General features: G+C 42.4%; 1 protein-coding gene across 1 annotated transcript in view; it reads right to left on the reverse strand.

Annotated features, from left to right (window-relative positions):
- Positions 1-24,482, reverse strand: part of gmds (GDP-mannose 4,6-dehydratase) — a 222,721-nt gene that overhangs the window by 124,494 nt on the left and 73,745 nt on the right. Inside the window, exons 5-7 of the mRNA XM_034081682.2 lie at positions 13,619-13,811; positions 12,442-12,546; positions 2,914-3,041 (exon numbers count right to left, since the gene is read on the reverse strand). Of these exons, the coding sequence (XP_033937573.1) occupies positions 2,914-3,041; positions 12,442-12,546; positions 13,619-13,811 (426 nt within the window). The remainder of the gene's footprint in view (positions 1-2,913; positions 3,042-12,441; positions 12,547-13,618; positions 13,812-24,482) is intronic.

The following is a 24,482-nucleotide window of genomic DNA, read 5'->3' on the forward strand; positions in this document are numbered from 1 at the left end:
AGGGCCAAAAACACCAGGCCGACGTCTGCTCCTGCTCCCTCCCAGCCTACCCTGTTCTCTGCACAGGAAATGGCTCTCTGCAGACATAGGAGGAGGAGGTGGTGTGTGGGAAGGGGGGTCGAAATAGCTGTGCCCACCATTGGCCAACTCAGGGCGAGGGCACAGGCTAAGAGGATGGAGGAGGGAGGACTACTCCTACATCTCTATCTGCTCCGATCGTCTCTAGCGAGTGATTACGGGATTCTCCTTGACATGGCTTGATTCAGAAATATTTTCTGTATCACCAAATCCCAGAAAACCGCAGTCAAAAGGGAAAAAAGGGACAGCCAAATGTCTCAAACCCCATCACCAAACTGGAAAAGTCCAGAGCTGAACCCCTTTTAAGGAAATTGAGATCAGGGGGATTTAAATTAATTTATCTGGCGATTTTATACCTAAGCTCCCGGCATCTATTCCATAATAACATAATAACAGAAGGACTCCATTGAGAGTAGCCGGGCAGCTTCAGGTCTCAGACACCCGATACACGGCGGAGACGATGCCCAGCCAGCCGCACGCCTTCAGACGTCGTTAGAGCAGACACACAGCACGCCCCTCCTGCCACCCGCAATCCATCCACAGTCAATTACAAGCAATTTCCCTGTCCTGGGTGGGGTGAGGAGAGGGAGCGGGAGAGAGGGAGGCAGGGAGGAAAAGCAGTTGTCAGCCTAAAGCAGACACACATGGTTCTGTTTACAAATTGCAAGTTGTTTGGTTTCGCCATGGTAACACAGTGCTGACGCTGGCCGGACGGATATTTGGAAGTGAGACGGAGGGAGAGGGTGGTGGTGACAGTCGTGGCCTTTGATGGTCTGCAGGGTGGGGTCCACTTTCAGCGAGAGGGATGGTTCATTTATGCATAATGTACAAACTTCCCACAAACACGCGTCTGTTTCCCTCCTGCCTTCATCTTCTCCCCCTTCTTCCAAATCAGTTCCCCTCAGCACCTAGGGCTTCTGTTTGGCTTCCCCGAAATCCGCTCTTACGAAACTGGAGACACACAGCGAGGAGGTGCTGATTCACCAGAACTGGAATGTCTGCCATTCCCACAGGAAACCTGGGGCGTCTCAAGCCAGGGTGCCCAGGACAGGCGGGTGCACACACACACACACACACACACACACACACACACACACACACATAAATACGGAAAACAGGCAACAGGGTTGCTCACCCAACATGTAAGTACACAATTGGTCAGTCAGACAAATATAACCGGATGCTGAATGTGACCAAACAACCAGACTTACAAACACAGTAGCCAAGTGGGCAGAGCCACTGGAAGTTGTTTATTACCAACTGTAAATATACAGTTTGAATGTTGATTTTATGACAACCTCAATATTTCTCAAAACAAACATCATTACTATTTTACGCTTACTATTAACCTACTGGCAAGTATGGAGGAGAGAGAAGCTAGAGGGAATGTAAAGGCAGCAGTACGGTATATATTGATAGTTTCAGTTTCATTCATTCTCGTGATTTGTTGTTTCTTTTTAATCAAAGAAAAAGCTTGCTTGCTACAGGCTTTCAAATGATGTGCACTCATTGTAGGGTATTCCCTAATCCGAAGGCTGGAAAAGCACTATACAAAAGTCAATTTGCCACTTACCACAAACAGCCAATACTGTACAGGCATTTACTGTAGCAACGGATCGCCATGTGGGACAGCTTAAAACTCTAGGTCTCTTTTTTTTTCACTTGTAAATCATTTTTGTACGTTAAATAAGTAAAATCCTACAGACATATTATCATCTCAGGCTCAGGTGGGTGAGCCATGCCTTTACTGGGAATTTGAATCTCAACAACTTTTCATTGATGTTTCTCGGTTAGTCAACTTAGAAGTGGTGGCCTGTTTGGTTGACCTTCATATATTACGACATATAGTGCATCATCCTTTATTTTGTCCATTTGTTGGACTGCAAAATATTATTCCACAAAGCGATTATTTAAAAAAAAAAAACAGACTTATTGTGGTCCCATTTTAGTGAATACAATTCAAGTCCGACTTCCAACCACGAGGCAAATATTATTCATTGTGGTTAGGATCGGATATGATTGATCTGAGGTCTTCCCATATCAGGCAGTGACTGCTTCGCTGACGCCTCTGTGACCCGCCTTCACGGCGTGATCCACCACCGCCCTGCACTGACGCAGAGACCCCACACTGCGATCTGCAGTTAAACCCAAGTTCTGCTCCCATCTCAAAGAGCGCCCCCCGCCACCATCACCTCCTAATAAAAACACGGTCCACTGTGAGGGGTCTGCTGTCAGACATGGCAACCCCGTTGAGTCTTTCATCTCAACAGCCAGACACACGTGTTACGTGTGTTACGTTTAACGTATCACACACACATAGGAATGTGCGCTTCCCTACACACATTCAGAAACACAGCTCCGTCTGCTCCTGGACGTTGCGACCCCACTGTTTCGTTTCATCTCCACACTCCATTCCCTGCTTGCTGCTGGCACCATTACGTTAACACAAACACTATATTTCTGTCATCGTCCCCAGGACGCGGCGTTCCCTTTAATATCTTTCTTATTTCTGCGGGCGTTCGGGGAAAAAGATGATGGGGGCCTGAAGGGATCTGGGACATGGGTGAGTTGTGGGAAACCAGAGTGCAGTCCGTGGTCTCACAGCATGAAGCCCTCTTTTCTTCTCTCGCTCCCCCTTTCTTTCTCCGTTTCTTTTTTGGCAGAGAATCATAGGAGGCTTCATGCAGATCGCATATTTCGGACTCAAACGATCTGGGAAAACATGCCCTGTTAATGCTATGTTCACATTTGAACCCTGTTCAACCCTGAAGCGGTGCACTCATGGTCTGTCTATTTCTTTAGGCTGGTGTGCGGTTATGATCGTGTGTGTTTTACCTCCACATAGTCTTTGGCGTGGCCCCAGTCCCTCTTGGAGTCCAGGTTGCCCAGGCAGAAGCACTCCAGTTGGCCGAGGTGAATCTTTGCCACAGAACGGCTGATCTTACGCGTCACAAAGTTTGAACCTGAAACACATACATTAAAAATGCTATGTTAGCATCTTCTGAATTCAATCACAGTTTACACGGGATATAAATATAACAGAGGTTTATCTCGATCCAACACAGAGACAAAGAGCAGATAAGTGAAAATGAGGTCTTTGCATGGAAGATGGAGTTAGGAGATCACTACCAAACTCTTTCACCACACGCACACATAGAGAGATGTCCAAACCGCTACTGCTCCAACTCCTCTTTAGCCAGAGTCAAATCAATTCTTTACCACCTCACATTACAGCCACTAGATCCTTTTAGATTCCTTCTCTCTCATTTTCCTCTGTAATTCACTGTTTCAGTGTCAAATCTGGGCTGGACGCCAAGATAAACCTCAGAGCATCAGTCAGTCTACACCAAAAAAAGCAACATGGAAGTGCCAAAGAAAAATGACAACCAAACGGGACCACCCTGGCTCAGCCGGAGCAGGGTCCAGTCCAGAATCACTGAATTGACAGACTTCATCTGCCAGATCGCCTAGCGGTGTTCCACGTGGCGATATTGTCTATTGGAAAATAAATGAGCCTGTAATGAATATGTCTGTGCCACTAGAAGGTTTCGAGAAGCTTTTGGGTGTTTTGGCGGGACACTTACAGTAGGGCCGGTGTTATGTTCTCTTTTCCTGCAACAGGCCTGCGAATAAATGGATCAGTTCTCCAAACCAAACACATATTAAGCTGGTGGAAATCAACACTAAATATCAGGGTGTCATGTCTAATACTGCCACTGTCTTAGTTGAACCGCTTATTATAGCTTGAGGGGCTTATCCCTGGCTAGGGTCTTCTGCCTTGTGTTCAAAATGGCAGATATGTGGGAATATGTCATTTCAAAGGAAAGCTTGAAGCTTTCATCAAAGAGTTGGCTATTTTTATCCCAAACAACATCTCTGCTGTATATAAATCTCCCACAACCTTGCGTGAACCTTTTTTCGAGACCTCTTAGGAGCTCATACATGTTTTTTTCAAACTCATCGTGCCTGAGATGAATGTTGCCTTTTAGCTCTGCGCCAATCCAGTCCATAATACCCCGGCTCTGTCTCGACACTGTATCACTGTTGCCCTGACATGGAGCAGAGCCTCCATTTAGACACAGGAAAATCCCATGAACCCAATCATGCGAATGCACCAAATTTGTAGTAATTATTTCATAGGAAAGCGACAGCCCTGGGCAGACTGAGCTAAAACAGACCAGAGAAGGTTAGACACGCTTATTTGAGAAAACACAGCATGTTGTGTGTTGGTAGCAGGGCTCATGGCCCTCTTGTCAACGCTGCTTTGTGGCCATGTTGAGTTGGAGTTAATAAAGTTTAAATAAGGCTCTAGGTGGTCCAATCTCCAAATCAGAATTAGAACTGTTGACACCTTAATTAGGAAATAGCATGTGTTTATGAAGCGTAGATGAATTGTGGATGGAAACCCCCTCCGATGTCAGACTTGTCCTGTATTTGCATTATTGTCTCATCTGGCCCTCGGGCCCTTTCTCTAACCTGGCAGGTCATTTGTTCTGGCAGGCACCATTGCTCTTGCCAACTACAGTCAAATGTTAAGCAACAATTATTCATCTGCCACTGACACATCCGTGATTGTCAGCCTTTCACTCAGGCAGCAATACACCATGCAGCTGCACACACATGAACTAACATCATTCACACTTCATATAACGGGTGCTCAAACAATTAAGCAATTAGTCAATGGACAGACACTTAATCGACAACTATTTTAAAAGGGGAACTCCACAGATTTTACACATTAACATCAGTTACCTAGTCATGTAGAATGAATACTATACTGAGCCAAAAAGTTGAATAATGTTTTCTGTGGAACAACTTTTTCAAGAAAACCACCCCCTTACCCAGGGTTGTTTTCACTTGGACTTTTTAATGAGAGTCTGCGTTACAATCTTAGGGATAGCAGTTTTAACAAGGGGATTTCAACCATGTTAGGGAAGTCCAATGATAAGATGATATGTTGCAGTATGGGAGTTGAAAAAAAAGTATTTTTAGTATTTTTAGTTTGCTCAGCTTCCGCTTGCTGGAATGCTTTTTAAATAACTAATTATCTCTTCAAACAGGCAAATATCTCAACATGTGATGTGTTATCCTCTTAAATGTCAGTGCTTACTACTATACAAATTGTAGCATGAGTAAGTTCTATTGAACACATTCTTTTTGCAATAAGCAATGTTTGTTCTCTTTTGTGTTCCATACAATTTGATTTCTGTCATTGTAAATACATTATTTGGGATTTTTGGATTGTTAGTCTGAAAGCACGTTATTTTATTGTCGACACATTTGGTTTGAAAACTTCTGATAGACAGTTCCTTCTTAATATCGTTTTTTACATTGTTGGCTTTAAAGATTCAGCATAAATAATTAAAGATTGAACAATTTGTCATTAATTGCGGCTCTGTAAAATATATTCTTTATTAGGACCCAGTAGGGCAATTAAATGTAACAAGAGCCCAGATCGGTAACTACAGTAAATTGCAAGGCAGGGGTTTGATTTGATCCAACATCCAAGGGAAACTCAAGTTTGCAGGTTAAACACAGGTTGTCAAAACTGTGCAGAGCCATGTTGGCCCTTAAAAAGGTGGCAGAGGGATACAGTAGAGTACAGCACACCCAATCAGTAATAAAGTCCATTATTTCCCCCCAAGCACACCTGTAGTTTCCTTGTAAAGCTCACACCTCTGTTTTGAGTGGCTCTGCTCCCTGCCTGCCCTAATTGGTGCGGTGTGGACCAGAGCGTGGGCCTAATGGACCAGCCTGCCTGGCTGTGGACAAAGCCTGCTCTGTTACTGGCCCGGGTGTTAATGTGTTTCCTTTACTGGCAGCGGCACCGCAGGACAGCCAGGAGGAGGGGTTGGAGGCAGGCTGACAGGAGGTTTCGAGCCCAAACGGGGCAGCGGTGGACGTTTAACCTTGCCCATACCCCGGCGGAAAGTCTAATAAAACCATGGGCCGTGAAAACTGAGCAGACAGCAAAACCCATGCCAGAAATGGACACTCCATCTATTTTTCTCCCCCTCTTTCTCACTTAACCGTTTCATTTCGTTCTTTTTTTTTTACGTCATACGTTTTTCCATTTCTTGGCCAGAGGAGCGACAGGAAAAGCGTAACACACTGGCTTCTTTGGCACAGTTGGACTAAGGTTTGGGGGGTAAAGAGAGAAGGGGGAGGGTGAAAGAGGGGACATTTGCGGAGATGTATCCCATCCAGAGCCAGGCCATGTGGGCCCAGACAGGATGGGGACTGGAGCTGTCAGCTGGGGGCTCGGGTCTGGAGGAGTCACAGTGGGGATTGTAGGTTTGAGGGGATTTTGGACAGACTTGCGTTGGTTATTCAATAGATTGTGTTGTTAAAACCATGCTGCTAAAGAAAGGTGACTTATGAAGTCTGCCTTCACACTGTGTGACGGCCCAGCCCTTACTGTATGAACTCAGACCTCAAGATGTCTGACTCACACTCATCTATATTACCGTCTGCAAGTGTATTTATGTGCAATGCTAATTCAGATTCATTTGTGATTTATTCAAATCCCTCTCCTGTTAAATTTATTTTGAAGACATACTGTACTATGCAGTCATGACTCAGCAATATGGCACATCAGCTCTGGAAAAACTGAAAAATGTAGCCAAGTCAAGTCTTGACTGTATCGAGTTGATTTTATATGTCACACTTACACAGCTTGAACATCTACTTCCCATAAGCCCAGTCTCCTCTTCCAACTTTAGACCTGGGGTATGTTTTCCTTTACAACGCTCCGAGTTGATTTGCAGGATGCTAGTGATTTCTCAATTTTCTTCATAAAAATGTGGAATGACAGACCACTTTAATGAGCCACATTCTAAAAATAGAGCTTGGATCGCCTACTCTTCATAAACTAAAACATTCATTACAACTTTTTCAGAGTTCAGATATTCTGTTGTGAGCTTGTCTGAACTGGCCACAAGCTGGTTAAAAAGAAATTGCCAACATTTTATTTGATTGCCACAGCGCTGTAACAAAAACCCTTTGGTTACCTCAACACACACCTGTTTTGGAATTTAACCAGAACTGTGAATCCCATTATCCTTCTCTGTCTTTGACCAACTGCCTAGGGGAGTGAAAGGCTTTGTGGTAGATTTGTAGTGGAAAATGCAACCTTTAATTTCCATCTCCTCCCCAACGCTTTTCAGGGTTTGAGGTTGACGCTGTACATCAAAATGATTGTGACCTCATATTATACCCATCTCCTTTATCGGTACCGATTTATTAACAAAATACCTGACTTGCAGGAGCACTGAGTGATTCTGCAGGAGGAATATTCTCCTGGTCGAGGATTGGCCAAATTCCACCAAGGCCAAAGACATGTCAGTGTCTGCCATCACCGTTATTGCATAATTGGCGTTCTGATTGATTTCTGAAGCCTCGACGAAAGGAGAATATTTGCATTACATCCAAAAGAGGTCATAAGCTCAGCTCCGCCAACACAGCGTCTATTCACACCTGACATACTGTTGCACTCGTTCTGGGATGACTCAGCTGACAGGGAGGGTACATGGAGAAAAAATGTGATGCAAGGAGGGTAGGAATGGGGCTGGAGGATTGCGAAGACAAAGATTTTTTTTTGTTGGGGTGAGATAAAACTAAATAGATAGACAGTACAGGGGTGTGCAAATCTATGGGGAAAGAAAGGGAAGGTATGGAGATTGACAAGGGAGTAGATGATACATGTTTTTCTTGAGCTGGAGCACTGACGGCACCACCTCCGCATTTCAGAACCGAGAGTGAGACAGAAAGTTTCACCCTAATAGTAACAAAAACAAAGATGTAATTGTGTTTCATAAATTCCGGTAGATCAACTAAATGATTGTAGGGCAACATTTTGGGGTTTGATCAGCTTCTAACAAGTACTTGCAAAAGTTGAGCAAGCAAGCACTCAGTCAACAAGATTCTTGGATACCATGGTGATCTGGGACAACAAACAGATCTGAGGGCGGCAGTGGGATGAGTGAAGATAGAAACCTAAACGGCCACGGAACATGTCAGAAACCAAGGTAAGATGAGGCGGAGTGAACACCTTTTTTGGCCAAGTGACACAAAGTGGAGGGAAGGGGTGGAGGCGATAACTCCATTGTCAGCTCTGCTCGTCTTCACCTGTCCACAGTTCAGCTGAGGTTTAGACTGCTCTCACTCAGCCTTTTTCTCATCAACACCCGACAAACCAAAAAACTAAAAGTGCCCGATCAAAGCAGAGTTCCTTCGTCCAAGATGCTTTCAAATCCCCTCGACGCCCTCTGACCGAGTCATTCCTATTTGATGATTTCCTTCGTAAATAATCTCTCCAATAAATGGAAAACATATCCTTTACAAATCTATCATGCGATCTGACCTTTTGGGCTCAACTTCAACGAAAGCAGAAAGATGAAGCTAAGGCATGTAGCGGCTCAACGGCTGTACGTGTGAGTATTTGAGGGGGCAGCATTGACTTTGGCAGTGCTATTCTAACTTCCCCAATGCTAACCGGTCTTCTCTCCTAACATAACAGTATATTATTCTATACTGCCAAGCGTGAACCACAGAGCTCTCAGGGTGGAGAGATGGATGGGACTTCCCCAAATAAACCATGGGATTAGCCTACAACTGGAGCTGGTCAGTAGCAGCAACAGTAGATACACAAAACCTGTTACTCTGCTGATTTACTGCATTGACTTAGATCAACACACTGTTAATAAATATAAATGATACTTGGTTTTCCTAGGTGACAATTGGACTGTTGGGGGACTTTCAGGTGCTGTATGTTTGTTGAATGTGACGACCAAATAAATATATGAACTGGTTATTTGCACAGGTTTCACTGCCGATCACTCTTGCCAAGAGACTGTGGATTATTACACTGTCTCATATGTCAAAGCAATATGGAGTCTATTTAGCACCAATGCTATTGCTAATCCCCCTCTTCAGAGTCAGTGTGAGGGCTGTTTGTTATGGCTAACAACTAGGTTAAGCAGAAAGGAGCTAGCTGCGGTGTGAATCGGCCAGCAGATGTAGGCTTCTGTTTGCTTTGCATCACGCTGGATTTCCACCGGGATATGTTTTCATCACAACCGCCCGATTCCGATTTCCTTTCGCGTAGAACAATGGAGATTGACTGTTTATTGGTTGAACAGTCAGGTGTGTACGAGAAGTGTAAGAGAAACCAGAAGTGCATTGCTGCTGGGATTAAGTCATCCTAGAAAGACCGTAAGTCTGAGAGGAAACTGGTGTAAAGGTTTACTCATTCCTCTTTAAACATTCCCAGCTGCCACCAGACCGTCCTATGTGACACACCATGCCACGTTACAGTGCGCCATGGACATGATTGGCCACTGGAAGGTGACTTTGGCAGACACTTAACAGCAGGACCCAGTGAGTTTTTTCTTAAATGGAAAACTCCCTCAATGAGGCAAACATCTATTTGTTTCCCAAACACAGTCCAACACAGCCAAGTCACCCTGGGACAATGACTTCACAGCGTTTCCTATGTGTGGGAAGTAAGGATGGGAAAGTGGTTGAGTCAAGACAACTGACATCATGGACCTTCTCCCTATATATGACTTATTATTCAGAGGTACAAGAGATGCTCAAAAGCAAATGGAAGGGGCAGTACACAGTTAATAATAAAAAAACCGATATCTCTCTTTTACAAATGCATTAACACACAGGGACAACATTACCTCTGCCTCTGCTGATCTGCAGTAAGTTTCTCAAGTGATGTCATTGCTTTTTTATTTTGGGGAGAAATGTAACCCAATTCGCTTTGAAATCAAAGAAGAAGTGTGAATTTAAAGATGTATTCGGGGAGTTTTTGGTTTAGTGTTATTGTGCTGGGAGGGTTTGAACTGCTGACTTCTTAAATGTGTTCTCTAACTGTTATTCAGTAATAAAAAAAATACCAGAAATACATTTAGTGTGTCCCACTATCATCGCAAAAACAACTGCTTGATTATATCAACAATGAAAATAATATGCCTCCCTTTGAATTTGTACCCTTTTCTGGTGTGAAGGTAAAACATACTAAATGGTTCAAATAAGTATAACATGCAACAGCTCTATTTTACAATAGCTGTTAACTCAAAACCAATGGTGCCGTCATTTAGATTAAAGGTATGTTTGGCAGTTGAACCAGTATTCTCTCTGTTTAGTACGAGCACAGTAGTAATATATCTCACACTGTCTAATGTACAGCAAAACCTGACACTTACACAATGTACAGTACAAGCGTACAATTGCTCTCATCTAAAGGAGTACATGGCCAAATGCCCCGAGTGCGGCAGAGGCAGGGTCATGGCGGACCCCGGGGGCCTGGATAAACACGGGCCAATCCAGCCAACACAAGCGCCACACTGGGTTGTGCAAGGCAGCAGTGGGACATCTGGCCACATCACAGCACAGTGTTCCTGCTTTATGAGCAACAACAGCCATAACTCTGAGAATAGAAGTGGCAGAAGTAAACCCAAAGGCCTGCTGCAGAAAAGCTGACTGTGGAAGAAGGAGGTCGAAGAAAGAGAGGAGTGAGCGTAGACCGAATGGAAAGCTGCCCAAAGATTAAAAGGCTAAGGACTTGTTATCGAGCGAGCAGAGAACTGTGCCCTTATAAGGCTAGTGTGTGTACTTGTGTTAAATGTCAAAAGCATCTCTGATTTCACAGTTTCACAAGGTCACTCAATCCGCCTGGTTATCTATAGAACTGCAACTAATGATTATTTTCATGATCAATAACACTAATAAGAGTACTTTTTTGATCAACCAATTTATTATTAAGACTATAAAGTGATTGAACAAAGTGTATAATACAAAGTGACATTGTCCAAATCTTATTTTGGTTAGACCAGTTGTCAAAAGACATTATCTCAAAGATAATATATTCACAAAGATGGCTAATCAGCAAATAAAATGTTTTGGAACCAGACAATTTAGGTAAATTTTGCTTGATAAATGAGCAATTGACCAATTATTTTTATTGTTTGGGATTCATTTTCTGTTGACTGACAAATTGTTACAATGCTACTTATCCATTGCGGTCTTTGGACTCTTTTCTGCATCGCACATCACTCCCAGTCCGACTCAAGTACTCCTCCATTACAAGACCTTAAGGGGGACCGCGCCATCTTTGCTGAGCTGGCTGTAAACTGCACCAGTTCCCACACCTATCTATCTGAGGTAACCCATTAGGGTTTACTGGCTGACCCCCGACCTCGGCCGGGGTCGTGGCCGGGGCCTTCATTAGGGGATAAATCATAAACACCTGAGCGTCTGACCTGAGCGCAGCGCTGGGGGTTTCAGTCATGTGGTATTCATTTTGGGTCGCGGTGGCGTGTAAATCGGGTTAAACCAGCGCCTGCGACCCTCGGGGCTCAGAGCACATATTAAAAATGTGACCACAACACACTCTTTATGTGTCAGAATGCGTGTGAGTGTGTGTCAAGTAGTAGAGAAACCTGCTGAAGGAATATGTCTTTATATAGAGCATGTAATTTAATATTTGTACACGACCCAACAATAGTTTACCCTCTGTTACTGCTTATGCTAGGTTCAGCCTGTTGAGCAGGCTAAATGTCGTCATATTTCACAATGTAATTTAAACTTTACAAAAATGTGTCCTGTATAATATATAGTCCTTCCTTACTGGCAATATAGTTAATCAGTAGCCCGTCTTATAAAAACCACGAAAGTTTAGGGGATTATTAACTTCTAAATTGTTAACATGCATCCTGAGATGACTGTTTTCATAGAACAATGTTAAATTATGACACATTTTTTGGTTTCATTGATAGATCGTTTACTGTATGCTTTGTAAATGCTTAATGTGATGATGTTAAGTGACTTTTATGATTGTAAATGTATATGCTTTTCTTTTCCCTAAACATAAGGTGTATATTAAGATTTTTACATATTGACAAACATTTGATCACAAATATTAAGCCTTTTTCAAACTTTATTTGTGTTGTGGTCAAATTATTATACCCAAGCCAAATCCTGTGTACACTCCCCCGCTGCCTGAAACCCCTATATTAGACTCCTTTGTTTACTTCCATAAACAAGTTACATCACTACGCAATACTCGCGTTTCTATTGGCTAGCGCTCCAACAAATTGTAAGTGGTAGGCTAAGGAACTGGACAACTCTAAGCGGTGGGCCAATCACAACAGAGCTGACAAATTAACCAATCAGAGCAGACTGGTCTCTGGTTTCAGACAGAGGGTAAAAAGAGCAGTATGAGAAAAATAAAGAGCTTTCTAAACAGTAAAGCATGTAAAAATGTCAAAGTAGAGAAACCAAATAGAAATATAAACCTGAACATGTGCATAATAGGGCCCCTTTAAAATAAGAGTATGCATGCTGTAAGCTCACCTCTCCTCGGGCTCTCATGGTTAAAGAGGATCCCGTTGACAGCAAACATGTTGTAGGCCTCTCTAAAGTTCACCACGATCCAATAAGCGTAGAGCTTGGCAGCACCTGAGAAGAAAGGGGAAATAAATAGAGTGACAGAAGCATATTAGTATCAGAAAAGTAAAGAGATGTCACTGACATCAAACCAACAGTCTTCTTTTGACTTCACTGACGTGGTCCTTTTTTCCCCTCAATCAAGAAACATAACTTTATTGACAATGTAAGAGAAACAGAGAGAAAAAATATGCAGAAAGGCCCTTTAAGAGACTACACTACGTGTCAGAGTTGAACACAGCGGTATCGCAGATCACATTTCGACATCAGGAACGTGTACTGCAGACTCCTGCTGATTGACCGAAAGCAGGCTTGTACAAAAAGTTCTCCCCTCATCATCTTCCTCCTCCTCCCTTCTGCTGTGATGAAGGGGAATACCATAGAAAGCTAAAGGGAGGCGCCCGTTGATTAAGCCGTAGGTCAGGATGTACACTGGAGGTGAAGGGAGGTCACCATGGAAACTCCCGCCTGCCCCAAGTCTAATTAATAGAGGAGCAGCCCTCCGCATGATGGTATGCGCCTCCCATGTCAGCCTCACATATTGAGTGCTGACAGATGGGGAAAGTGTCAGTGAAGAGAGCATTTAGACAACAGACAACACGAAACCTGATCGCTCTCACACGTGTACAGCCTGTGTACAGCCTGTGTGTGTGTGTGTGTGTGTGTGTGTGTGTGTGTGTGTGTGTGTGTGTGTGTGTGTGTGTGTGTGTGTGTGTGTGTGTGTGTGTGTGTGTGTGCGTGTGCGTGTGCGTGTGCGTGCGCGCATTGAAAGTGTGTGCTGAGTGCCGTGGATATAAAGGTGTCTTTGTTAACGTGAGAGCCACTCCAGTCTTCAGTCAAACGTTTTGGCCTCGGGGTGTGTGGAGAGCTCGAACGCTGCCTGAGCACTGAAGCAACCCTCTATTGCACTTACACACACACACACGTTCACAAGGAGAAAGTGAATCAGGCAATCTCTGTTCCCGTACATGGCCATACGCAATGGTTTTGACGAATGGCGCAAGGTAGAAAATGTTAGGTAATCCATGAGTGTGTTTCCACATGGATGAACAGTACATGGTGTACATTAGTGTTTGTGTATTACCGTAAGGTGAGCGAGGGTAGAAGGGCGTGGTTTCCGTCTGAGGGATCTCCTGAACTTTGCCGAACAGCTCGCTGGTCGAGGCCTGGTAGAATTTCACGGTGTTGGTCAGGCCGCACGTCTTCACGGCGTCCAAGAGACGAAGCGTACCTACGCCGTCCACATTAGCGGTATATTCAGCCAACTCAAAGGAGATCTATGCAGGATGGAAAGGGGAAAAAAAGAGAAATAAAACAAATTCTGTAAAGGGTTCATTCTAATTAATGACAGAAAAACTAAATTAGATATAAGATTTTGCCTTGTGTATTTTACTATTGACTTGAGACTTATATACATATATATATTTAACAAGTTGGTTTTGAAGTTGTCTGGAATTACATTTTTGTTTCTGGATCAACAAACTGTGAAAAAAGACTAGTCAGTTCTCTAAGGGCTGTCTGTGACGGGGGGAATGTGCGGGAGAGAAACTCCCTATGGAGGGATTTGGGGGATTTTAGCCTTTGCTGACCATTGACATGCACAAAACCTATATAACACAATACAGGGAAGGAAAAAAACCCTAACGGCATAATAGGGCCATAGCAATATGATCAACTTGTAAATAATGAAGGGAGTTGCTAAAGTACGCCCCAAAAAAACAAAGCAATGCAAAGTAAATTCCACAAATGTTACAAGGCCACACAGTTGGCACAATGTCACCAATACTACCATAAAATAAGGCAGGGGGGGGTGACAAAAATGCAGAACGTAATTGGAGAATGTGTTGATTCTGGAGTCCATCAGAGCTGATCAGAAAGCTCATACCTCAAACCAAATACTCCAACTCCCAGAATGCCTGTATCCACTGCTGAAGGCCAAGAGGAGGGGGAACTTAACAAACACTTGGGGGGGAATTAAGTTTAAATTAGAAATGTCTGTACGTGTGCACGACTGTGTGACGCCGTGCACTTGAACTGTGTGCGCTTGTCTGAGTGCCAGCTTGGCCTCGGGCTCCAAATCAGGTGTGACGGTTAAAAGCCGTGCTGGTTAGTGGTCACCACACCTGGAGCGAGCGGCATGAGCCTCGTCTGTACGGAGGAAACGCTTCGGCCCTTTAGTGCTTCTACACCAGCGCTCTACACACGGCCAGATAAAGACCCCTTATTTAAAGCTGGGGCCCAAGAACACTGGGCCTCTATTCCACTCAAAGTCCATACACACACATGCAGCGACACACACAGTGAGCAGGTTGGATCAGGCTCAATTACACTCCACAGCTCGGCGTAATTACCTGTGACGCTCCACTCACGCTTTTACTTTGCATTCTGGCATTTTCATTTACATTTCCATCATTTACAAGGGCAAGTGAGGGGTCGCTTTACACACCAGCATACACTGTGTGTTACGTTATGCAATTTTCTACAGCAAACACACGAGGTGCACACTGAAATGGCAATACCATCTACAATCACAGTACACTGAACCCAAAAAACTTACAGAAAATAACTAAATGGATGATTATTATTTACTGGACCTATCATGCTATATTTGAAAAACATATTGTAGGGCCATACCTATATCAAACATGTCTGTGAAGTTATTTTTTCAAAATACCAAACAGATCACCCATTGTAGCCATGCCTCATACTGCTCAAACCCCTAATTTGCAGCCCTGTTAGGGGAAAAAAAACGCCATCCTGTTTAAACCACGTCAAGGATTATTCCTGAAACAGTATGGAGCTCAAATGCTTTTTCTCTTGTGGGTTTATCCATGGATGTATAATAAGAACTGGATACAGCGTGGCAGGCGGGGCCTCATTCATTCCTATGAGAGTTGCTCATTAGCGCATGATGACAAAATGGCCCAACTTTTGAGAGAGCGAAACGTCACAGATTACGGGCATGCCTGAGAAGTGCCCGTATGTGCACTCATAGAGCATGCGCAACTGTAACCACGCCGCCCAAAAGGCTCGTTCACATTAAGCACGTGAATTTGCGTAAACGTAACAGCACCGCGCGTTCATGACAGCATGGTACTGGATTTATATTAACGAGGCGGCAGTTAGCAGCTAGCATCTAGCTAGTAATTATGCTAAATTACACATCAATCGTTATGTACTTTTATATTACGCTGACATCAGGATCTAGTGATATCCAAGCAACAGAGCTTCATTTAGCATGATACTTGTGTGAGTTGTACATGAAACCACTTGGTAATATATAAAAATGTATATGTTGAAGCCTGTTGTGATCAATTGTGAGTTAAAACTTTATCTAAAAAGTAAAGCTGATGATGGATTACTGTGGTGGAATTAAAATAACAATAGCCTATTTCTTTTTGAAATGTGATGGAGTAAAAGGATAGTAACTGATTATTCATGTTAAGTAGCCCACAAGTACCTAAAACAATTGCAAGTGCAATAAGAAGCTACAGGAACGTTAATCTACGTCAGTAATATTAACTTTATTTAATACAACATTTACGGTACAAGATTTACATCATACAGCCCATGTAGTATAATATTTTGCAAATGATGAATTACAGCAAACATATGCAATATATCCATTATTACAGCTCCGTGGGCTGGCAGTAAGGCGATATGGTCCGTTGTTATTGTGCATCCATGGGTAAAGAGAAACTCATGTAGTACTGAACACGTAACATGAACGTGCCGGGCAGCGCGGTCCCGTGGGTTGGATGCTCGTTCATAATGCCGAGGGAAATAACTCTCAGAATAACGTTATTAGCACATTTTTACAACTTGAGGAACGAATGTTTTTAATAAGGGCTATAAAGGAAGTGTAGTACCGCCGTTTGACCAGTACGAATATTCTCATCAGACTCCGGCGCACTTCCTGGGGGCTTGGGTTTATCACAAGGCGAGTTCTTTTTTTTATTTCCTGCTTTTTAAAACACATGTGCTCTACACAGTACAGGTTAGCTCTGAGTGTTAGCGAGGCTTGCTAATGTAAACAAAGACGTCCAAAACACGTCAGGCATTGTTTCTGATTGCAACTTTCTGTGGGTCCGCCGCCGCTATAATAGCGGATGGAAATCTGTATCCGCTCGTTGTACACCCGTTTTTAAATGATTTGGGTACGGAGGAAAAGAGAGAGGGTTTTATTTTCTGACGCTGCGTGAGTTCCCCGACGCACCGGGGACACATATTTATGTATAAAAGACATCACAAAGTGCATTTTGCATGAAAGGTCCCCTTTAAGATATCTTGTACGATGAACGTTGTTTCACAGGGAAGTTCGAATATGTCCTCAAAATTCCTTCCCAATTATTTGTCAGCTATCTCACTTTATTTATCTGTGGAAATTCAACTGATCATACTGATGATAATTAAAGATCATTTACACAAACATCGGTATAAAACTGAAGATTATTTAATTTTTTATTTTATGGCGGGAAAATGTCAAACAGTGAAGAAAATGTGATTAAAAATGTTGCATTAATATTTGTTATATAAATGAATCCATCCAGATCTGATGCCTGATACCAGGATTTATAATTGCGGTGTATTGCAGGCCTTGACATGAAGTTTACATTAAACTTCTCCAGCAATTGGGGTGTTTTTTTTTGTGTATGCTTGAAATTCTGAAGATGTTGGGACTTGCTTTTGTGACATGAATGTTTCTGTCACTTTGTTTGTTTTTTCTAAATGTGGATTAGAAGTTTTAAATAAAATCTAAATGTGCTAGGGAGTTCAGGGGCCTCATTTATAACGCCGTGCGTAGGATTGACCTGGGAAGGTTGCTTACGTAGTAGAAATCCAAAAAATAGGTACAGACATGTTCGGACATTTTCCGATTCACCAAACATTGCGAGGAAAGTGCGTACAGCACTTCCTACGCCGGTTTCCCTTTATAAATCACAACCGACTCGAACTGCGGTGCAGCTTTTGCGGGCTTCACGTAACGACCATATTTGCCTATAAATAGTGAAAGAAACGCCCATTCATTCATTCATTTTGACTGACTTTATGAAGAAGATCGCAGGAAATGACGACAGAACAACTAAAAAAGACATCTCACACCGTGTCAGATTTTGGTTATTTTGGGGAGGTCGAGATAAATCATATTGTTTGGTGGATGCAGTTTGAACAGAGTAGCAGCATGGAGGTTGGATCGTCACCAAAATAAATAGCCTGAAAAAGGTTAATGACAAAAACAATACACATAGCCTTCCTCAGGCAGTGTGTTTGTACCGGGGACAGGAGACACCCCCTTGATGAGAAACTGTAAGAAGTGAATGGGGAATCCCCCCGGTGTGGAGTCATGACGACTGGATCTGAATTATGTTTTTGTATTTGGTGGTTTGTGTTCCAGCTGTTGATCAGCTGTGCGCAGCGTCTCCACTGCAGCCTGTGCGTCTCAAACCCATATATGATAAATGAGAGGTAAAATTGTATTTATGGTATTATTTCCACATACCGTTTCTGCCAACGGTGTCGCAGTTTCTCGTCTCTCCCGTTTTTGTGCTTAGTGCGTACGCATGGGTTAGAGTTTGCGTGGAGGACCGCACATTTTCCCGTCAAGTTAGTATTTTATAAATCGCAAACATTGCGTTGAGACTGGCGTACGCCATCTTTTGAGCGTATATCCCTTTATAAATGAGGCCCCAAGACTGGTGCTCCCGGTGCAAATTGGCCCCTAAACCTGAAACAGAAAGTACCTGCTTTCATGTTCAGTGGAAGAGAAAGGACCCTCACACATATGACAGACATAATGTAACTCCAGCTCTCTAAGTTAGTCTACCTTCAGCTCTTCCTCCTCCCCTCCTCTTCCTTCCTTACACATTTCTCCTCCTACTTTGTCAATGCTCACTCTCCCTGGACCTCATAAAGTTCATTTTTTACTACTACAGCACCTTCCTCACCGACACCCCCGCTCTATCCTGCTGTCTGTGTGCAAATCCCTGCATTCCTCCTGTTTTTCCAACACCACACACACACACACACACACACACACACACACACACACACACACACACACACACACACACACTCTGCAACACACACACACTCTGCGTATCAAAACCAGCTGAGAGGGGCAGGGTCCAGGATGCCTTGACAACTTAAATCAAACAAATTGCCTTAATGCCTCCATTCTCTGTCATTATGTAAGGCAGGGCCTGAGCGCTGACGGTTTAAAGGCCAGACGTTTTTGTACACCACTGTGTGTAAATGTATGTGTGTGGACTGCTGGGCCCCTCGCCCTACCTGGCAGATATTGTTCTATTCTGGGAAGTCAGCCAGGCTCTGTCAGCATTGGGGGTCTGCTGCCGACCCGGGAAAAAAGAGATCCGTTTAAAAGGTTCTAAATGTACAGGCTATACGTGCTGCATTTAGTGGTTTCATTTATTTCCTGCGCACCCAAGGCCTGTTGAAATGCATGCTTGAAACTGGGGAATGTGAATCTTTGTGAGCGCGCATGTCTTGACAGATGTATAAATATGGGCTACAATTATTCAGGCATGGCCTCTCTGCATACCTGCGTGACCTTCCATAAAGGTTTATCTGAAGGCATTAAACTATATACACAGGGGTTAACAACGTAGGTTCTATTGTGCATTGGAAAAAAATAACACTTCACTTTACAGTACAGAGCAGCAGAACCACATTTTCCAAAATTATTTGAATCGAAGATTGTTCAACCCCAAAACTATTTGACCAATATGATGTATTGAGTAATAAACATTTTCTAGTGAGGGACTTTATTAGAATCAATATACCATTTGTGTTTCACAATGTGTATTGTCCAATTTGAGATCCACTGATAAATTATATCAGGGATAACATTGGTTAGAATCCTAATTACGAATGCAGTATATCTAGGAGGCATTAGCTTTTTGAAGTATTAGGTTCATGAGAACATTTCAATTATTTCTTTCGGTCAGTTATTTTTTTATTCTTCATTTATATCTATTTTTAGATTGTACAAAATGTGAAATTGTTCTGGATGAAATGAAACTATATGTATTGGTTTAGAAAAATGTTTTCATCTTAAATTTGACAATACAAAATAAATAAAAAAAAAAAAAATCATACAATGTTCTATCCTTAATTTGTATTATTTATGCACTGAAAAAAATGAATAATTAACTAAAACATCTTAGATTCACCACATAGTAAATCATGTATTTAAGTCCTTTTTTATATTGTAAAATGGGATGAAGATTGTGGCGCAAATGATTGAAGCCAAGTCCTTGTCATTGTCATTTTAAGTAAAAATATGTAATGCATTGCTCGATTTACTATAGTATACTTTTTTCTAATGCTCAAAATAAACAGAGAAATCCTATAATAACCCAACAAAATCAGCCCTACACAACCTTGTTCCCTTGTCCATTGCTGTCATTAAAACGCTGAAGCAGCAGATGAATGACCTCTGTGCACAACCATCATCACACCTCAGATTCCAGAGAAATTACAGGAGAAAGACTGCCCCACTGTGAGCAGCACTTTCTCGTTATTGTGGATTACGTTGTCAAACCCTGAAACTCACACGCACATTCCTGCCGACCGCGAACACCCAAATCAATTATTCACCCCGGAGGTGGAGACCACTGGGAGAGGGAAAAAGGGAGCAGGTATGAAAGAGAAGAAAAATAGACATACGGCAGAGAGAGAAAGTGTGTGTGGGTGAGTGTTTGTATGAGCGTGGGTGGGGGTAAGATGGGAAAAACCACAATCAATACTCCTTTACTCATCACTTTACAGGCCAACTGAAATTAGCCTGTAAAGTGATGAGTAAAAAGCAGTCGTGTGTTAACAGGGCAAAAACAAACGGGCTGCAATCCCTCCAGAAGAGAGGTTTAGACCCGATCTGGCAACTCACAAACTGACAGACAGATCAATGACTACGCTTTCATCGACTTAACTATGGTTTCAGTCATCTGTATCATAAAGTCAAGATATAGACCCCAAACTTAAGTCAATCGTTGCTCCACTCAGTGTTAAGAACATTTCTTAGTAATCCGAAGGTGGGATTAATGGATAGGTTTGTGCAATTATCCTTTAACTCTAATTCACAGCAATAACAAAGAAAAACAACTACTACAATGGCTAAATAAGTAGAAGCATTGGTAATTCATTCTCAGACAGTGCATTACAGTCTTAACTATATATGATTTTAATAACTGCTTAATATCTACGTAAAAAGGGCCACTGTTGCCGCAAGGTAGCGCGGCCGACAGTTAATATTAGTTTCCCCAGGCAGATGTAGTTGTAAAGCACTTTAAAAAAAAAGTAAATTTACAATTTACAAACATGCTGTGTTTTAGATGGTCCCAGCTTGTTGCCTTAGTTAGTTGGTATACTACAAACCCAGAAGGTTCATTGATGCTGGTTAGCAGACACCTTTTTACTGGTAACTGAGGATGTTTAAATAAAGGCAACTTCTTTGTTAGGGATCAAGAATCAATCTTCATGGTTAGAAAAAACAGCTTGTAGGAAACAGAACGCAAACTGTGATCTAACATTCAAACACACATGCTTTGCACAGTGAAACCACCCAAACCAAATTCATGTCCCAGAAAATGATTACCGACATGACGGCAAGTTGCGATTGTCAGGAAAAATGTAAATGCTAGAAGACATGACGCAAACCGGAATGACAGAGCAATGACTTGATGATTTTGCTTTAGGTCAACACTTTCAAATCAAGACAACCTTTTCTGAATAGGTAACTCTTGTAACTATTAAGACCTGGCTCATGTACATTTTCATCAACAGACTATGGGTTAACAGATCGAAGTCTTAACTAATAATGTTCTCCTTGTGTTGAATATCTGCACCACACTGCACAAGGAATTAAACTGCCTGTGTTTGCACATTGAAGCCAATCAAATCCGTATAAAACGCCTGTCAACAATCTTGATTTGGGATTGCCCATTAGATGTTATTGTGTCTATTTATTTAAGGGAATCCTGCAGTCACTTTCAATACCTTTATCTGAGAGCCCAAGTTGAGGTTTTAAACTGTCATGTCTTCCTATCAATGGGTGTAGGAAAGGGAATTGATTAGATTGTGTTGATCCCAAGTTGGGAAATGTATTTGTCACGGCAGCATGTAGATAAGACATTATTTCTTTCTGGCAATTTTTTGGAGGGGAAAAACTGTAACAGGTTTGTCAGCGCCTCGCCCAAACAAAATTAACAGGAACTATAAGGTTACTCTTTCATTAGTAATTCAGAGGTCAGTGAGAACTGTATGGATGCAGAGCAACAGGATTTTGAGTTACTACACAAGCCTATGTTTCCACCAGCAACCTGCTGTAGCCTAAGCTACTGTTGCTGTATGCAGGCCCACGCTAACAGCGCACTCACCAAACAGAGCTGTGTTTCCATCACCAAGTGTTGTGATGAAACTTGAGGGGGAATCTCTCCGCCTTCAGTTCTGTCTTGTTGTAATTGTGTGACTTAAGCCTGTATGCACAAAAACCTGTTAGAACAACAAAGTGCTATTTTTTCCTTGCAGTGTGCCAATCTGCCTTTCTCTGAGACGCAGACACAATACAGTTCAAAGGAGGTGTAGGCAGTGAGCATTGAGCATTGAGTGACAGGGAGTGCAAGACAGAGGCGTGGATGACATTGCATCATCCCGCAGGAACGCGTGTTGGCTCTCTGAGTGTTTTCACTCTGGGAACCAAGTGTTCTTAAATAGATCTGTAACAGAGGTGATCTTTGGGGCCATAGATCTCGGCCTCCGTTACGGATTGTGTAGCGTCCTTATTGGCAAAGTATGTGGATTTGTTCCCTGGTTTTATTTTGAAAAGTGTTCCCCTTCCCGTCTTGTCTGTTACTGGTGATTGTGGTCACCTGGTGCCCTGTGTTGTCTCCCCCCTCACCTGTGTCTTGTTGGCTTGATTAGTCTGTGTGTATTTAGGCTCTGTTTTTCCAGTTAGTGTGTGTGAGATCCTTGTGGCTGCTGATTGTGTTCAGGGAGGACAGTCATATTGAGGCTGTGAATCATGTGCCCATGAGGAATAAATGCCCACACCGGGTTATATCTGAACTCTCTGCCTCCTTGCTTGGTCGGGCTGCTCAATTGTCAGCTTCACAGGATCTCAATAACAATATCACTCACCAAGTTACGTAGACACCAGCTAAGACTACAGGTATCTCACATAGCATCAACCTATTCTTAACATTGCAATGACGAACATCACACACACACACACCCTCGTCTTGCCAAGCATTCCCCTGTAACCAAAGTCCTTTGTGTTTAACAAGTGACATGGGTCTGAAGATTATATATAGACATTTACAAACGGAAACAATCCAACCCTTTAAAGAGCATTAATTACAGGAAGCACCTTAAGGAATCTCAAACAGTGGGGTTATTAATAGAACGTCTGTTTAACAACAGTCTTTAGAGAAGCACAAAAGGCCTACATGGCTGTCATGGTTTACATGAGTTGCTTTATCGATGGGTTAATGAAGGATATAAGTGTACAGGAATCAGGTATAACAATAAAAGATGCATGTCTTTGAAAACAAAGGCCTAAAAGACTTTAATCTTTCCCGTTGCAGATGAATGTCGTGACTTGGTTTCCCGACAAATATTTATCAACACAAAAGCATCTATTATATTTTCCGCATCAACTGAGCCATGAGGACCTGCATCTTCTTTTAATGTTTTCAAACTTCCGTGAAGTCCAAAATGCACGTCCACAGTCTTGTTTGGAATTCCACCACCTCAAAATCCCCACCCTTACTTTATGCGTCACAAAATACTGGCCACGTCCAACAATGGCATTGGTTGTTAAACGCGAGTTCTATCGTCCAATGTTCAAGGCTGGTAGAACAGCACCTTAGCAGAAACAGAATCTCTGACAGGAACCTTGTTTTGGTGCCACTATGAAGTTGTGAAAAAGTTCACTTATAATGGATTTATTTGTAAAAAAAAGGACCTACATCTTTGAAACAATGCAAAGGAGGCCCACGTAGGTGATAAAGGAGACTATCTGCCATTTCATTTCTGATTTTGGTATATATCCATGATGAAAATTCAACTTACTTCCCAAGGCAAGAATCAGAAAAAAAGATCTGCACATTGTATTAAAAGCTTGCAGATATTTTAATATTACAAATGTTTAAATAAACAAAGATCTTCAGCAAGCATTGTCAATATAATGTTGTGTCTTACATCAATTCACAATACAAGCATTGTCTACACCCTGTCCTTGTATTAGTTCATATTGACTAGTGACACCCAGGGCTTGTTTGCTGTGTAAGTTAGATATGTGCTATGCAAGTTGTCGAAGCAAGGTGTCTGTTTTATAAGTGAACGCCATTCAGCACTGCAGTAGTGACAGTTCTTAGGCCATGAGATACTTGCAGGAACTTGTTCTTTGAGAAAAGGGATGGATTACATTTGGATCTTGGTTAAAGCAACATTAAGGTACTTTTAGTGGAAACAAGCCAAATTATTTGCCCAATAAACTTGTTCATGACAAAACGTACAATCACTGTTCTATTGTTTATGTTGAATAAACATCCTCGGGTGATAAATAATAGTTGTAGGTGACAACATGCACTTATCTTCATCCTGTTAGACAATGTGTTTGGACACATTAAAAGCTTAATTTCACTCAGGGATACAAATGATCACTGAGGATGTGTTCCTTGGCACCTTTCATGTTGAGAATGAAATGCACCAGCAAATGGCACAATAATTTATTCAACTACAGAATGAATGGCTAAGTACTGAAAAGTTCATCGGCTTGCAGGATTACAAATATAAACTTCGGTAACTTCAACTTAAAGGCCAATTCAAGCTTAACATTATTTTGTATTTAACTTATCTGTCCATGGAATGCATCTACCCACAAATCCCCCTCACTGATGTTCACTCATCGTTGCGATCTCATCTCGATC

The sequence above is a fragment of the Pseudochaenichthys georgianus genome, chromosome 4, assembly GCF_902827115.2.
Source record: "Pseudochaenichthys georgianus chromosome 4, fPseGeo1.2, whole genome shotgun sequence".
In the NCBI taxonomy this organism is placed as follows: Eukaryota; Metazoa; Chordata; class Actinopteri; order Perciformes; family Channichthyidae; genus Pseudochaenichthys; species Pseudochaenichthys georgianus.